This window comes from Macrosteles quadrilineatus, unplaced genomic scaffold (assembly GCF_028750875.1).
Source record: "Macrosteles quadrilineatus isolate MER2022 unplaced genomic scaffold, UCM_ALF_1.0 Scaffold_6__1_contigs__length_79288215, whole genome shotgun sequence".
Classification (NCBI taxonomy): Eukaryota; Metazoa; Arthropoda; class Insecta; order Hemiptera; family Cicadellidae; genus Macrosteles; species Macrosteles quadrilineatus.
In genome coordinates, this window is record NW_026542599.1 from 54,468,036 (window position 1) to 54,485,525 (window position 17,490).

General features: G+C 34.6%; 1 protein-coding gene across 1 annotated transcript in view; it reads left to right on the forward strand.

Annotated features, from left to right (window-relative positions):
• The window catches only part of LOC128996752 (NADPH oxidase 5), a 172,119-nt gene that overhangs the window by 103,198 nt on the left and 51,431 nt on the right, over nt 1-17,490 (forward strand). Inside the window, exon 3 of the mRNA XM_054422204.1 lies at nt 1,914-2,008. Coding sequence (XP_054278179.1) covers nt 1,914-2,008 — 95 coding nt within the window. The remainder of the gene's footprint in view (nt 1-1,913; nt 2,009-17,490) is intronic.

The window sequence follows — 17,490 nt, forward strand, 5'->3', positions numbered from 1 at the left end:
AGCCTATTGAAGTTTACTATGTAGAGATCATAATGATCAAAGAGCTCGGTCCGCGGGCACGGTTGTAAAACAGTTATAATATTTACATATTCTACACCCACACTACTCACACACACGTACACGTACATACGCACACACACAGATGTGCCTCGAGCGGTTGAACCACAGCAAGGTACGCGGTTGGAGTTGCCTAACCGCTGCTCGGATACATATTCAACAGTAGGTCGGTGATATTTACCTATAGAAAGGAGGAAGGCCTTTTAAATTATATATTAGTAGCTCTACCGTGCTTGGCAACGACCGATCATATCAGAATAAAAGTAACAGTTTCCCAAAGCTTCCCAAAACAGTTGTAGCCTGTTATACTAATAACAGGCTAATAACCTGTACTAATAGAGTAACGTAGTTTCAACAATCAATAATTGTGGGTCAAAAGAACAAATATAAGCACCTTTAGTTCTTCAAAATATGTACTCCTCGTGTTATCCTGTTAATTATTTAAGAGATTATGGGGGAAAGTTTCTATCAACATGATGTAAAACATAGTAACTGACAATCTAACCAGAATAAAACTAATGATGAGTTATTTAGACAAAGAAGATAACTTCAAACTCTACCATTCGTTTGATATTGTGCAATGTTTGGAATCTTAGAACCATAAACCAATAAAAGTTAAACATTAGACGGTTTCTTCTTTGACATAAATAAGTACACGTTAGACGTCCAGGAATTTTTACTGGCATGAGTATGTCTATGTGTTAACAGGGTTCAAAATGTATGATCCAGATCATTCAGCTCTGTAGTTATCTCCAGTAGAATGCTTTCTTGACTAGTATTACTTGGAAAAATAACGCAGTTATACATAAACTACCTCTTCTTAATATAACAGATAAAAGATAGAGTTAACATAAACAGATTTTAAACCTACCCTTACTGGCGGAAACTAAAAGGCGTAAAAACGATATCGCTAAACAACATTTCTTGCTCAATCTACATTCCCTCCAAAAATTAGCTCCAGGCAGGTTATGAACACTTGCAGATTGCATCATTGCTTCCCGCCTTGCCGCCAACAGACACATGTTCTGTTGCCTTCCAGCTGGCATTTCTATTACTTCTACGGCAGGTTTCTTATTACAACCAATTACTCATATGAAACATTTCAAGATAGAAATATACCATCTCCGACCTAGGCTTCTTGTTATGGCTTTTGATTGCTACTCAATTCGAAATTGCAATTCTCAAGTTGTTTTGCATGGTTGGTTTTTGTAATTGGTCTTAAATTTGGCATGTAATTAATTTTATATTCAGCAATGTGTCATCGATGATTAAATCCATATATCTTATTGAGGATTCGTTCTGGTACGGGGAATTTAATTAATTTTCTATTCAACAGTGTGTTTTTGTTGTAATATGAGATACTAGGGATCACTGTGCTATATAAAATGTAAGATTTCTCAATAAATGGGCCTAATTTCAGTTTACTTATCGGATCAGACTTATCATATGTATACAACATATACATAGACTTATCGTATTTATTATACATTTTGATTTATGTAATGATTACGTTCAGGTATGGTTATTTAACACGATGCAACTAATTAACATGACCTGCACTGCAAAAAAAACAACGAAGCTTAAAATTCGCTGTTAAATTTTACAATTTTACTGGTTAAGAATTTGCACTCTGAGTGTTTGCACCAAGTACCACAATTTACGTCAAACATCGTTGTATCATTTAATATTTGATCATTCAAAACCATACCTAGTTGTTACTCTTTGGTTTTGGTCAAATTATCCTGACAAAAAGAGAAAGTCTAAACTAAGCTAAAAAAACACAGTCTTATTCTAAACAAAACAGTCTTATTCTATAGCAGTAAGTTAAAAATGTTAACAATATCTTCCTTTTTCAGGAAATCTTGTCTCGACTTTTTCAACTTTTTGACCAGGACCGAGACAACCAATTGGTGCAGGAGGAATGGATCGAATTCCTGAAAGAACGACTTACGTAAGTGAAATTACATTTAAAAGATATTTTATTTAAGTTTATCATTAAAAATGACTTTACTTTTACTTATACCATAGGCAAAAATAATTAAATATAGACCGTCAGCCGTGCTGCGATTAGCAAAGGTCCTGGCGACCACCGTTACGAGCGCCTTGGCCGTAACTACACGGCGTTCCCAGCGGTGGACGCCAGAACCTATGATAACTGCAGCACAGCTGTCGGTCTATATTTAATTCTTTTTGTCTATGCTTATACGAACCAAAGAGAATGAACTTATTTCAGCATTATAACACAATCTATATTCAAGTTATAGGTCCACTACTTCAAGCATTGCCAATAAATAACTTAAAATAATCTGAAATTTTTGTAATCAATTTACAACTAATGTATGTCATTACCCCCATAAAAATGGTCGATCAAAAAACAATTCCATCCAATAATGGTCGTGAAAAACAGTATTAAGTACTAACCTTGACTGTCACTCTGATTTTGACCCCGGTGGGAGCGAGGGTCAGGGTTTCAGTTTCAACAATGAGCTACTGTCTAATATAATGAATATTACGGCATGAGTAATATGAGGCTTGGTCGGGCTAGTGGTTAGAGATTGGAGACTTCTGTCATGTAGGCTGTGATTGAGATTATGTGATCGGCGGGACAGTTTTCTACGTGATAGAATGACGAGACAGTTCCAAATCCATCTAAGTTGTAGTAAAATGTCGAGATGAAAGATATTTAATGTACTTCAATGTAATAAACTATCAAAATACAATTTACAAATTTTGCTCATTCCAAATACTAGTTTTTGGACATGAATATAGACTTATAATTTTGTATTGAGTTTCTTGTTTGGTCTCTGTGTTTAAAAAAACTAAATGGAAAACCAAATAAACCGAAATACCACATTCGCAGCTTCAACAAATCATAAAAAGTACACTTAAACCACGCAAACATTCCCAAAGCACAACAAGCATCACTCATCAGCCCAAACAAGTGCTTGGAGCACACAATGTGCGGTGTATTGATGTTTTAATTAGTTTATCTATCCTTTACACTTTTAATTAGTGAGGACAATGAGGGCTTATAACTTCCATTATCGACTACCGTCTACTACTAGCCTGAAGCGCCGGTATCTACCAGCCACCATGGAGGTAATTAAAGCTTAGAACACATTATAGACCTTTATCAGTGTCTTATACGGTATTGCTATGATCTTTAATAGTTGATGTAGTTCGTGTAGAATTTTCTTTATAGTGTCACGTAGATGAGCCAATTTATTTGATGTATACTTACTCAATTTTAAGGTTACAACACGCTATATAGTTTACATTAAGTGGTACTTTAAGTTTCGCTAGGTCAAAAAGTGTCGTACTCGATAGATAAATCGGTGATTTATCTGATGGCTCAATTCATCATGTTAATTTGTATTATAAATATGACCAAAACGTTAACTTGGGAATTGAAATATTATATGAAACACTTTACTCTGGGACACTCAAAAATATATACTGGAAAATTATAAAGTAACATTTGAGATATTTAATTTAATTTTTAAAAGAGGACACTTTTACAACCTGGCTAAAGAAACAGCTAACGTTAGTCAGTTAACAAAGTAGTCAACAAAGCTACACAAGGCATAATGCTACATTCTACATTCATACAAAATTAGGCGTATTTAAATTCAAAATGGTAGATTAATGTTGAATCTGGCAAGATGCCTTGTGTAGCTTTGATGCAGACCATTTCCTAAAAAATCCTATGACAGTAATAAGCCAGCAAATAGTACATTTTACCTTTTTTAAAGCTTTAAACCATCTTTACGCAAGGCTAATTTTTTATACATGTGGTTCAAAAGACATCTAAAACACTAAATTCATAATATAGCATTTTACGACTTTTAAGCTGTCTTTCACTTAAGTCCAACGCTTAGTGTTGCGCGTAATAAGAAAAAGTTGAAGTTTATTTCATAATTTCGACGTTTGAGTGCCTTGAGGACGAATTTCTTATTCTCTATTACTGATCAGAGTTTCTCCCGTATTCTAGATAGATTGAACTGTTTGTGTCTTACTGTTTGGCTATATTAGCCTACCAGGGGATGGAATATTCTCTACAAATAGATTTTTTTAGGTAATTTCAACGTTTTATAAATAATAATAATTAAACAGTAGTACCTATGCAAACCTTTCCATACATCAAGTGAGTCTTCAAGTGATCACTGAGGGCTGTACATTTGTAAGTATCTTTCGTATACCGTAAATTAGAACACCAAAGGAAGAAGAACTACTACAAACGGGACGACTGTAAACATCTTTGAATTACCGCCAATTTTTACTCCGGTTACGACTTAATCACGTATTCTGGAAACAGTCAATTGCTCTCATTAACAGCAAGCTTTAAAAGTCGACTGAATCGCTTTAAACCGGCGACGATAGTTAAATACAGGACGTCCGTGGAAGGCAATAATCGCGGAGAAATCGACACAAACGTGTAGCAATAAATAACCTAAGGATAATCACTATCTTGGACAAATTTAAAATGGTAATTTTGTGAACGGCACACCAGCGTTATTCTATCCGCCATAAAACTTCTTGATGTCTATCGTTTTGGCAACAACTTAATAAAGGAGGCCTTGGGCCTTGGCATAATGGTTAAGGGCCATTTAGGTGGGTATCTGATCCGATTTAGTGATAAGAAGAATTATTTTCCCGTAATGTTTTTGGTTACCCCGAAGCTCCTCGTTTGAAATTCCATGTTTGTCTTTGTGCTTTGTTGGGGATTGCGAGATGAGATATGGAGTTTGTTTTGATATGGTTTCGTTTTGGTTAGTGAAATATATTTTCAACAGAGCGTTTAAATATTTAATCGTTATTCACCGAGAGTGTTTAAACCATCGCTTACCTCATACAATCTGTTAATGATAAGACCAGTATCCACTAGAAACACTTAAAGAATTGTTAAACATCAAAAGTATAACTGACCAAGTTTATTAAAATACACGTTTCCTAGTAAAATATTATTATAAGTTCGTATGTGGTGCATACGTATTAATTTTAGCAAACCATTTTCTTATGTTTATTATTTAATCTAATTAAACTCGACTTTAAATTATTAAGTGAATCCAAATTAATGTTTCACAATTAAACATTCTACAATATTAGCATTTACTGAAAGACACAATTTATCTCTGGTTTCCTAACATAAACCCATCTTTTTACGGAATAAAATTGTATTTAATATTATATTCTTGTATTTAATATTATATTCGGTCGTCAGTTTTCAAGCCGTGCACGTGCTCTAAATGTTTTCGTGTATTCGTGTTTTCGTGTATACGTTCCTGTACATATATGTGTATTATTTATTCACCCCATGACGCAATGCAAATGAAGAAAACTCGTGTTAAATGTGACAAGATTATAGTTTAGTGTACCACTACGCACCTGACGATGGAGTCATCTCCGAAACGGCCGTAGTGGAATATTACTCCTGATTGCGTTGACGGTAAGAACTTAGATATTATTATTGTATTTAATAACAAAATATTTCAAATAACAAAATATTTAATAACAAAAGAGTATTAACCTAAACAATAAAACTACCTTAACCAGTTTATTTAGTTGTTGAAAATATTCAATTAAGCTGAATTCTTCCATTTCGTTTACCTCGATAAGCTGATCAATTTGATTTAAGACCGCCTGAATTTTCGATCAGCCTCAGATTGTAACGAGAAGGTTGATAGTTACTTCAATCTATTTTCTGTTGTAATAAACACAGCCTTCGTATACGTGCCAATAGCTTTGGTCAACTTTGGCATTTGACGTTTCATCATCACTAGCTGTTATGATATTTCTTGATTTCGCACCAAGATTTCGATCCATAATGTAGATGTGGTGTAGAGTGTCAAAATATGAATCACAACGGTTCAATGCAACGGTTATTTGAAGTGGATTATGAAGCATCAACATTCTTAGCATAGGTCAGTTTTGATTTCCATTATTTAACACTTATCGTGTAGAATATCTTTGCAGATTTTATTTCTTAGGAACCACATTTACATGATTAGTTTTAACAAATACTTGAACATATATGTGATATACAACCTTACAAAGAAAGAAGGTAGATTACTCTTAAAATTAGTAACATACATTGAATGTTCTTTCCGTTCGCATTGAATAGGTTATGTTAGGGTATAATATATCTGGTTAGGTTAAATACAATGGGTTAGCAATTTTTTTTCAATAGTATTAAATATTCTTTACTTGTCAACGTCTTAACTATGGCAATTATATTACATCATTTTACATAGATAACAAGTTAATAGCAGTTGTTTGTAAATGAGCCAACACTCATGAATAAGATAGGTTAGGTTAGGTCTTACCTATTTTTAGTAAAATAACATAAAAGATTTTTTTCTCAACCTATCGCAAGTACATAAAATATAAGGGTATTTACCGAACTATAAAACATGTTATAAAAAGTCGCTAAAGCTTCAAGGTGGTGTTGATTCCACTTAGGATGATCTAGGACTTTGTCTTCTTCATTAACAGGTGACATAATTTTAAAATATTCTCTTCCACTGCCAGTTTGATCCTATCTGAATAATTTAAATATAATAAAACAACTCTATATAGTGGCAGAAAAACCGAGTATAACCTTTCTTTTCCAAATACTAATAGCCGTACCGTTGGCTCAACGAACTATTAAAGACCAATTATAAAGCACGATTACATGAGTGCATTAATATTAAAACGAACCACTATAACCATTATAACCAGATCCTCTCTTTAAGCTTATCTGTTGAATGGTCGGGTTTCAATGCGGACCTACATACCGAAGGTTATTGAGGCATAAACTCAAAGATAGAGATACAATATTGCAGAACAAGATGCATTGTATGCCTATGTTTTAAATGATGATTGCTAGTAATAAATATACAATACATTCTCCACAGATACTCGTGTTGTATCAAAGTAATCTAGTATACCGTTTCTACGTGGACCAGATCAATTTACAATGGGGAAATAAAAAATACCCGTTTAGATCCTTTAGTTTATTAAATTTTGACCTATTTCCCGGTAGAAAATGAAGTCTTTTCAAAGAAGATTTATGCCCATTAGATAGGACCAATTTAATTTTATTTATTCAAGACTTAATTTAGCTCAATATTATCCCCGGGCCCGGAATGAGGGGTTGCTAAAATCGATTAATAACAAAATACACTAAGTCTTATAATCAATCATAGAGCTAAAAACTATAGCAGTTTTTAGGTTCAGTATAAATATTAGGTAAAAATTATTAAGTCCAGTTTACTTAATGAAAAACCCAATACATTCCACTCTCCGTAGCCAATAAAATTAAATCATCGGTGTATTTGCACTTAACAGTCGTAATTTTGCGTTATTAAAAAGGTTCACAATTGACTTCCGATTCGTTAAACTGTTTCCTTTATTCCTAACCAAATTTTTAATTCTCGTCAAAATATACAGTATCATACGTCAGACGTCAAATAATTTTTAAAACCCTTCAGATAATAATGTCAATCTTTGTTAACGTTTGTCTATAGATTGATTTGTGCTGTGTTCTTATGAACTTGTACTCTTCAATAACTTCAGCGGACATCTAAACAGTTTTACTCTTCTCAAGGTTAACTTAAGACAAATACAAGAAAACACAAGACAAATACAAGATATCTTCAGGAATGCGTTTCTCTGAAATAATTTCTATCAAATTGCATGCATGTAGGTTTTTGCGGAAGACCACAAGCACAAAGATGTATCATTAGTTATCAGTCATCAAATACAGTAATACAATACTTCAGCCTCTTCAGCCACGTGGAAATACACCCAACACAATAATACCTTTACGTAGTAACCCGATATAAATAATAATAATGAATTTACTGTTTGCAGCTCCACGCACACTAGGCTTGCGGCAATACCTTTACCAGTACGTAGTACGTACTGTTATGCCGCGGACTCATTAAACTTGCTATACAATCAATTGTGGAGAGGTCGGAGGTGAAACCCACCTACCGGTGATTACACTCTTGTTGTCGTATTGATGCCAATATTAGTTAGTTATAAGTTAAAATGCTGCCTCACCTATACGTTGATAGTAAGTAAATAAATAGTAAATAGTAGTAAATAAATAAATAAATAAATAGATAGTGTAATGCTTCGGTCATACCGAGCGTTGAAGTCTCTTGCGTGTTGCTGGGATTTGTAAATAGTGGAGTCGTTTAAGTCGTTTTTTTTAGAACGGGACTTAGTAGACATGTCGCAGACTGTAGGCTACTTGCGCGAAAATATAAGCTATTTAGAAAAGACAAGTGCCAAAATGCTGCTCTAATTTTGACTCTTAATGGTTAATAGGATATTACTCTATGTATACAAAATTATTAAAACTATAAACAAATTTTAAAATAGGTAAAATAGGTACCTGGTTTTAAACCAGTGGAAAATATCCCACATGTATTTCTCATTATATATACATCACCTCCATTCCAACCACAATCTGAAACCTCTACTAAGACTACTTTCTTCATTTTAACGACATTTACCCCATTTTCACCAATTTATACCTCTATAACTCAACGGTTTGATGAATTGATCGACCTATGCGGGTAGTAACTTATATCATAACAGCAGCCACACTCGCCTTGAGCTAGTACGTAATATTTACTACTTTATTGCAGCGACAAAATCAACGCGCAGTACTCCTACACCAAAGGACTTTATAGGCTGTAAAAATATGGGGCACATAAATAATAGAATTACGAGTTTAGTTGCCCTCCGGTACCCGTTAGTCGTTAGGCTGAAGGTAGCCGACCACCGGATATCTAGAGCCTAGAGTAACACATCATGATAAGGTAAAACTAATTACCTCTGCCACAGCAAACCTGTAGACTAAACGAATTTCAATTTTCCTGAATTGATTTTAACTTAAATCTATTTTAATAACATTAGGTTTAATGAGTACCTAGGTTTGCTGCTATAGTGATGGTAATGAAGTGTGTTTTAGTAAAATATTAGTGGCTTAGTATAAACTAAATGAAATTGCCAAGTGTTATCAGCATGTATTGATAAACAAGCAAAGTACAACAGTTTACTTGTTCTCCCTTAGAAAAACATGGGAATTCCAAGTTTTACAAACTTTTTGGATTTTCTCCGTAATTGTTCAAAAACACCTCAATGTACTAAATTATTGGTTTTTAAGCTCTGATAGTTTGGAAAGAAATAGGAAAATTATATCTTTTGAGGGTTGAAAATGGGCAAATCCGATTTTTATCCTATAAAATCCCGTTCCCACATTCCGATTATGCTGAATCGCGAACTCCTTCGAGTTTATCCCACCCTACACCTTCAAGCCAAATTTCATCAAAATCGGAAAACAATTACTCAAGCTATCTCGTTCACGGACACACACACACATTTTTAACTAATGGAGTTTTTGGCCTCTTTGGACATCAAAATTTAAAAAGTAAATCGGTCTTACAAAAAAAAGGGCCTAGGTCTTACCGTGCCACCTACGGTAATAGCTACTTCCCTATAGGGAAAATCGCTCAAATATACAACTGCTACTAAAAGATAATCTGGATATTCAAAGCCTGCATTTCGTACAAAGACTGGTAAGGTAACATTGCCAATAGATAAGCTATAACACTGATATCTGACCATTGGATATTTAGAGCTTGCATTATTTCATGATAAGACCGATATGATAAGACTTTTAAGGAGAAATAGGCTGTAAAATGAGTATCGAAATATGATATATGACATATCTTAAGACCATTCTAGATATGTGATTTCCTCTTTATGAGAATGATAAGTATGACTGTCAACATCTGATCCATAAGGGCCATACATCTGTTAGGGACTATGATGCATATTATTTCAGTAAAGCGTCTTAAATATAAAGTATTTTCAATACAACCAATCCTCTATTTCGTTCAACTTTAACTACACGTGATAATGTTTATACCTACTAACACACAACACACAACATTCAAATCAAAATTAATAATCTAAGTAGATGCTTTAAATTGAATATCATCTTTTAATGAGACCAACACCAACAAACATAAACATTGGCGTTAGCACCTCTCCACTTAAATTCAATGGTTTACGAACAGTAAGCTAGCGGCAGAAGATCCCATGGCACTGATTGTTTATTCAATCACTTTGCAGGACCTTCGCAATGCGAGAAGAGATGTAGATTAATGTAAAGCGATGCAGATGAAAATAGAGTAATTCAGATAAATGTACATAAATTTTAGAGCAAAAGACGCGGTCAATCGGTGCAGTAACGTAGGATAAGTCAAGTGAAGATTTATATTTGTCGATGGTGGAATCGTGGTTTTCTTTTACTCTAGAAAGTTATCCAATATATAGAGAGTTCCTCTTGCACGAGATATTCATCTATATTATTGCCAAGATAGGTGGGCACCGAACAATCGAGTAACTGTATTATCACACAGGTAAATCCCATTGCTAATTGATGGGTTTACAGAGCTGCTCAGGGGAGGGGAGGGGCGAAAGATCAACAGAGTTTAGCTGGCAAAAGTGTTTCTAGGCATATATACAATTATGCATGTTGAGAAATGAGTATGGCTTAACAATATTGGTAAGTGATAGTATTTCAGCAAACTTCAAATATGAAAAGTTGCCACATAAAATAAATGCAATGTGTATCCAGAATGAAACCTTTTTTTATATTTGCTAAGATAGATACATACTCTTAGAACTCACTTTTAAGATCAATACAAGCGTCATTGTGGTGATTCTAAAACAATTGAAAATGTACCTTAAATACACCAAAATACCTTTAAACGAAACAATAATGATAATGACTAGTTTCTTGTGTTTCCAGAAAAAAAGTAGTAGTTTCAAAATATCATTATGTTTGGTTAAGTAAAAATTTTAAATTCATTGAAACAGTGAATAATATAAAGTGCATAAATAGTTTCCAAAAGATGATCCCTAAAGATGATAAATCTATTCTGGAGTGGATTCCATACGTGTGGCAACACAAATACACTTATATGGTTACAAGAATGACTCCTATTATTAGAACCAAACCACATTATTATGCAAACCCCAACGTAAAAGGCACAAATATAGTAAAAGTGCAATTCAGAGACTTGAACGCTGCGCGAGACCGAAGCACGTATAGGCGCGAAGGCCTCTCACCCATTATATACCAATATTGCGATTATAACCAGATCGGTCTGAATTCAATCATCGTTAGCTGCTAGACCTTTCTCTCGGGGTCAAGTTGATTGTAGTCAATAATTGCAGACGGTAATGAGACAATATTTAGTTACCTGCTGGTTATGTATGTAGTTACACAAGGCTATTTACTTATAATATATTATGGTAGTCTATTTACTATGGTAGGCTATTCCATTTTATTATTGTTTTTGATCATTATAATGTATTTATCCTCATTTTAGTTAGTCGTATTAATGAGTGAATGAATAAATTAAGTGAAATAAATTCGATTTAAAAGTGTTTAAGTAAAAATAATATTTAAAATTATGAAATGTATTAGGACTTTAAAGTAGCAATCCAAAAAAATAATATAAATCTTAATGAGAAGAAATAAAAATAATGCCTTAATGATATGTTTATCTATTGTGAGTGTACTTAACGTTGCTGGAAAGTCCAATTTTCTCTCTCTCTTTCATGAGTAAGTTTAATGCCCTTTACTATTTTGGCTACACATAAATGGACAACCAACAGTTTATAAAATATAATTTTATCCAGATGAAATATTTTAAAGTAGGTAAAATTGTAACATATATATGCAGTAGTAGAAATTAGAAAGCCCAAGCCTTACTGGACGATAAAAAAATGTTTCAGTTCAAAGTACGATGTACTAAATATGTTTACCATATGTAATAATGTACCCTTTATCTTACTTACACAATATTTTCCAAAGATCTATTCCAGCCCTATCAGGGGTTGTTTACTCTATGTTTGTACTTTCCAATATTAAAATTATAGCTCACTAACCCAAATTTAGTTTCCACATTCAACCAGGTACCTTAATTAAGTCAAGCCGAGACTCGCAAACTCAAAAGTCTCCATCTCAATTATCCAGAACCGCGTGATTTACCGCTTAAATTAACACATTTCGAAACACTCATTAAAACCTTGTCTCTCCCAAAGCCGCCCGCCAGCCCATGCGTCTTGGCTGTTTCCTATAGCAAACAATACACCTCATGATGATATATATACCACTCTCGTCTTTGTGGGTTCGCCGACAATTTGTGTTTCATCTGCATGGTTTGACCTCCTATTTCAATGCGCCGGTCGTGATCGATATACTGGTCTGGTAGTAGATCCTGAGGCAACTCTCAGACGCATTGCTTTCAAGAAGCGAAATTAATTAGGCAGTTTTGTAGGAGTGTTCTGTTTCAGTGAGTTATGTGTTTTGTATTATTTTTGCGTGAGCTTTGTTTGTGATTAAATTGATTAGTTAGATAGGTCTTTTTTGTTCTAAGGATCGTTTGTTTGCAAATATCTGCTTAGTAATCTACTCAAGATAATCCACCAAATTGTCTGGGTAGCCTAGTGGTTATGGGGCTCGCCTTAAATATTTAAGCCACTGATTGAATTCCTAATGAGATAGTTTCTGGAAACATATGCCATTTTTCATTAGGCTATCAAATAATAACACTATCTATCAAAATGATGACGTAGGATTGTAATTTAAAAAAAGTTTTTAGCATTTCCTTACGAAAGCGTCTAAAATTCCAAAAGTTATGGACAGAAAAATAACCGTCGATTTTGACCTTGAGACTTTTAACTTAAAATAAAAAATTCTCTAAGCAGCAATTTACTTACCTTACACCTGAACATACTTATTAGCAGCAAGCGTTGTTAATAGGCACGCACATCCACTGTCTAGTTACTTTTAATAATCTTCCTTTCGCATATAATGTGTGCAACTGCGAAAGCAAGGACTCGGGTGGTTCATAAATACGGACTTTTTCGGTCTAGTGATCAGCGTAAAAATCTGTTTAGAAGCCCAGGCTTAAATCCAGCCAATCACCAATAAATTTAGCTATATGATAATACCGGACCTAGTGGTTCGGAGCGCATCATAAGCTGTAGATCCATAGATAGATTTATCCGTAGACCTATCTAGAAAACAATTAAAGGTATGGGGCTTGCACATGAGTTACACTTCAATGTATTGGAAAACGTCCTTCAACAAAAGCTATACTATAATCATTCAAGTACACAAAAACCACTTCAAACACATTTTGAGCCTGTTTATTGTCCAACGATAACAATTGGCATGAAACAACATGGCTAGCAATTCCAAGCGATATACGACTGCTACAGGCTAGCTATACATAGCAATCTACGACTGCTAGTGGGTAACTAGCAATGCACTATCTGAGTGGGGTTTTACTGCCCCAATCACCATCAAGTGTGGTTCGATACAGCATTGTAGATAACTACAATATTGTATCTATCGGTTTATACCCCCATAACACCATGAGTGTATATGGGTATGGGACGGTACTGGGGAAACATTTAGATAAGTTGGAATTGAGTCTGTTACTTTGTATCCTATGTAACGCAGCACTGCTTTGGAATAATGTTTGAAGTAGATGCCATTTATATAATAATTAGTTCGTAATTGTAGTTATGTTTTCCTTTAACATACTTATTTTCAATCAATCGCCTACTGTTTCAAAACAATTAGGCTATAGGTTCAATGATATTGAATTTTGACACGATTTTACTATAATTAGTGATAAAACTACAGAAATATATTTGAGGGTTTTGTTAATGAGAAAGGTTAATTGACGAATCATGTATTAAAGCAATTTAAGACAACTAGGTAAACAATTGTTTGGTTACCAAACAGGTAAACTTAAAAAGTTTATAAATGAGATGTACTAAATTTTCCAGATTGAACTATGTTAAAATTACAAAACTGTTTTATAACAATAAATTTTCATACCTTTGTAAAATGTCACTACATTTAGATTTTTTTGTGTGCTGCCAACTACTTTGTTTTAAGTTAAAGTGCCTGCCACAAACCGCCGTAGAAATATAGTACATTAAGAAATCGTTGTTCAAAAAAGAAAAAAAATGTAAATTATTTGTTTGGTAGCCTTATATTGTATCAATTGGACCTCACCGACAAGTTTTATAAACTTGGTGAGGCCAAGCTGTTGTAATTTTCATAATAAATATATTTGTATTTGTATTTACTGTAAAAACTCAAATTTAACCTAAAATTAACATCTATATCTTAACCAACATGAACTCCACCTCTTCATCACTAAAACATACTCCTTTATATTTCAACTTACATCCCACGTTATATATTTCTTATCGCACACTTCTAAGCCCCCGATGTCACCTATAAAAACAAAACATCTGTATTTTCCACACCGTAAATTCAACGTCTTTACCGCACAGACGCTACAAGCCGAGGATTACAAGCGGGAATAGTGAATAACGCCTAACAAGTGGTTAGTTACAAGACTGCAGACTACAAGTTCCAGGTTTGTACCCTGTTAATCCGGGAGTTATAGTGGCCAGCAACAAGCTTTACTTGGGCAGATTTACACCAATAGGCTTAGCGCTGCCACTGCCTCTTAAATAGTGAACACTTGGCACAGAGACGTAATTGACATCGTTGTGGCAGTGAGCGTTGGAATGTAACAATTTGTTCAGTTTGTGCGAAAACAATGAAAGGTGCACTAAAGACAAATTGAATGTGGTTTAGACGAAAATAGAAAGATGTCCAGAGGATTTTTTGATATATTGAACATGGATTTGATAACGGTTATTCGCTATTCTTTCCACAATTTTCAAGCTCGAACGCGAGCTATGTAAACGTACCGAACATCTGTGTGGTCCATTTAAAAAGCCTTTGACAAATTAAGCGTTAAGTTCTGAGTCTAATTCGCTTGGCCCTTATTTTGACCCTTGCTTTTAAGAATGTTTTTCATTTCATCCCCTTCCGTAGGAAAAAAAAACTGTATAAGACCATTTGTACAGGCTTGTGTACATAACCAAGTATACCGTATGACCTTAAAAATCTCTGTAATTAATTTTTAGAATTAGTCTCCATCATACGTGTTAAGTAACTGTAAAGTGTCAACCAAATATCAACTTCGAGAAGCAGTTGAATTCAAACACATCCAGTGAACATATTGACGCCAACATGTTATTCCCGTGGTGCAGAAGTGCACATATCTCTCCAGGAGTATCTATCCGCTCATTACCTTCACAAAGTCAAATGTTATGCGGCGGTGGCGGTGGCTGTGGGGGCTTATTTATGCGCTGGTATTGTCCCTCGCGCCGCCTACCGTGCTCATGCGCTGCTGTACAAAGGATTTCAAACTGATTTATAACGGAGTGATGATCTCATAGAGCAGGGGTGGTCGCGGCCTTGCGCTATATGCGATGTGGGTGTTTATAAATCGTAGTTTTTGTAGGAGGTAAAATTATAAATTGGTTCGTTATTTGCACACAAAAAAATAAAGGTTAGTCCGTGTGCGATTCAAGGATACGTAAGTTTTAACAGATGTAAATTTTTGGGTATATTTCTGTATTTTGCTTACAAAGTAGTCAAACTAAATCCAAACCGTTCATAATAGAGATTTTTTACCCGTAAAAAAATATGGAGTTTCATTAACGTAGGGAGAGTACTTTTTGCTACATGATTGGTTGAACTTTATTGAAACGTATATAAACTACATCGACACACCAGGGTAAGTATTTTAAACGAAGGTGATTAAGTTTAAGGATATGTAGTCACTGAGATGATATCTTTAGACATGAATCAGCTGTTTCTATACAAAGAACAATCAAACAAAACATACTTCAGTTTGTCTATGTTACCATATTGAATCTCCAAAAAGCTACTGATTTTTAACTAGGGTTTTCTAATTGTTAAACAACTGGGATTCTGTTGGAGATATTCTCCATGGAAAGCTATTCCATATTTTTAAGTGCCAAGTATTCAATTATGTGGATAAAAACCTGGGACCTATCAACAAATTGGGACAGGTTTTAACCAGGCTCTGAAATTCTTGGCTCTAAAAGCAGCAAAACAAGTATGAGAGTGCGGGTTTGTTTAAACCTGCCTCAAAGTAACAATCAATCAGTCAAAGAGTGTGGAGATGCATTTAATTTACAAAACTGTATAAAAATCACTCGCCTTCCAATTATGGGGTTGTTTTGCTGTTAATTGTTTGTTCTTTGTCGTTTCACTACCTTTCAAACGTAATACTAACTGAATAAACTACCTATTCAGGTCATTCTGGTTGTTCTCTGGTATAATAACGAAAAAATAAAGCAAAAGTCGTAAAATCAACTCCAAAATGACAGAAACATTTAGTCAACATCAACTATTGCCAGCCAATTTCATTATGCAATTAGGTAGGGCTGTAAACCTTTTACACTCCTTTTGGAATCTATAGGATTTTCTAAGAACAAAAAATTAAGTCGCAAACGAGTTAATTCAAACAAACTGTTAAACTCACTAAAGGTCTTAACTTCACGTATTATTCAGTGAAATAATATCTTCTGAATCCTTTTCGGAATCGCATTTAAATGGAGTTAATTCTACGCAAATGTTTAAAAGAAAAGATGTAAGCACATATGACAGTCCTTCTTTTTGCCTGCAGAATTAATGTGGTCATACAACTTGAATAATACCAAATGTGTTTTAAATTGAACCATACTAAAGAAGGTTTGTAGCTGTTTATGATTGGGGTCGGAATATTTTCATAATAATGATTATTATATTTGGTGTAGTTTCCAAGAGTATGAAAAGACAACACATTGTTTACCATCACGTGCTCCTGAATAGAAGCAGATTGCCAACCCAGTAGCCCAGAGCTCGCTGCTCACCACAGATCGACAGGCGCTCTCGGTGGTGGTAGTCCCAATTACAGTAGGTGGCAGCCATCGGTGCGACTGACCGAAGAGAACGTTCGCCCGGTAATAGGCTCGCTGATGGAAGCGAGACAGAGTCGGAATCGGGCACAAAATTGGATTTATTGTCCGATCCCAGCGAATTCAAATACGGAATATTTCCATGCGGTGCGGGAGGTGAGCTTGTTAGAACCACTCCGACACTCGGCAGTGGCCTAATGGCTCTGGCAGGGGTTTAAATATGTTTATTTATCGTCTTCATTAGCGAGGAACACTGTGTCCCCCTTTTAGGTTACCGAATATTGTATAGGTGATAATAAATGCGGGCTTGTAACGTTTGGACGCTTTGGAATTTCCATTAATGTGAATTCAGACGGTTGACTTCTTGGTTGCGTAAATTCTAGTTCTAGTTTAGTGGATTACGGATTGCTATAGTGTGTTAGTCATATGCGATTGGTGTACAAGCTAAATAAAACATTGACTTTGGATGATGACATTTGCGTTTATAAACATCAGCTGACCTTTTTTACTCAAAGTAGATGCGTGAATGAGACTCTCGTTTGAGCTTACAAAAAT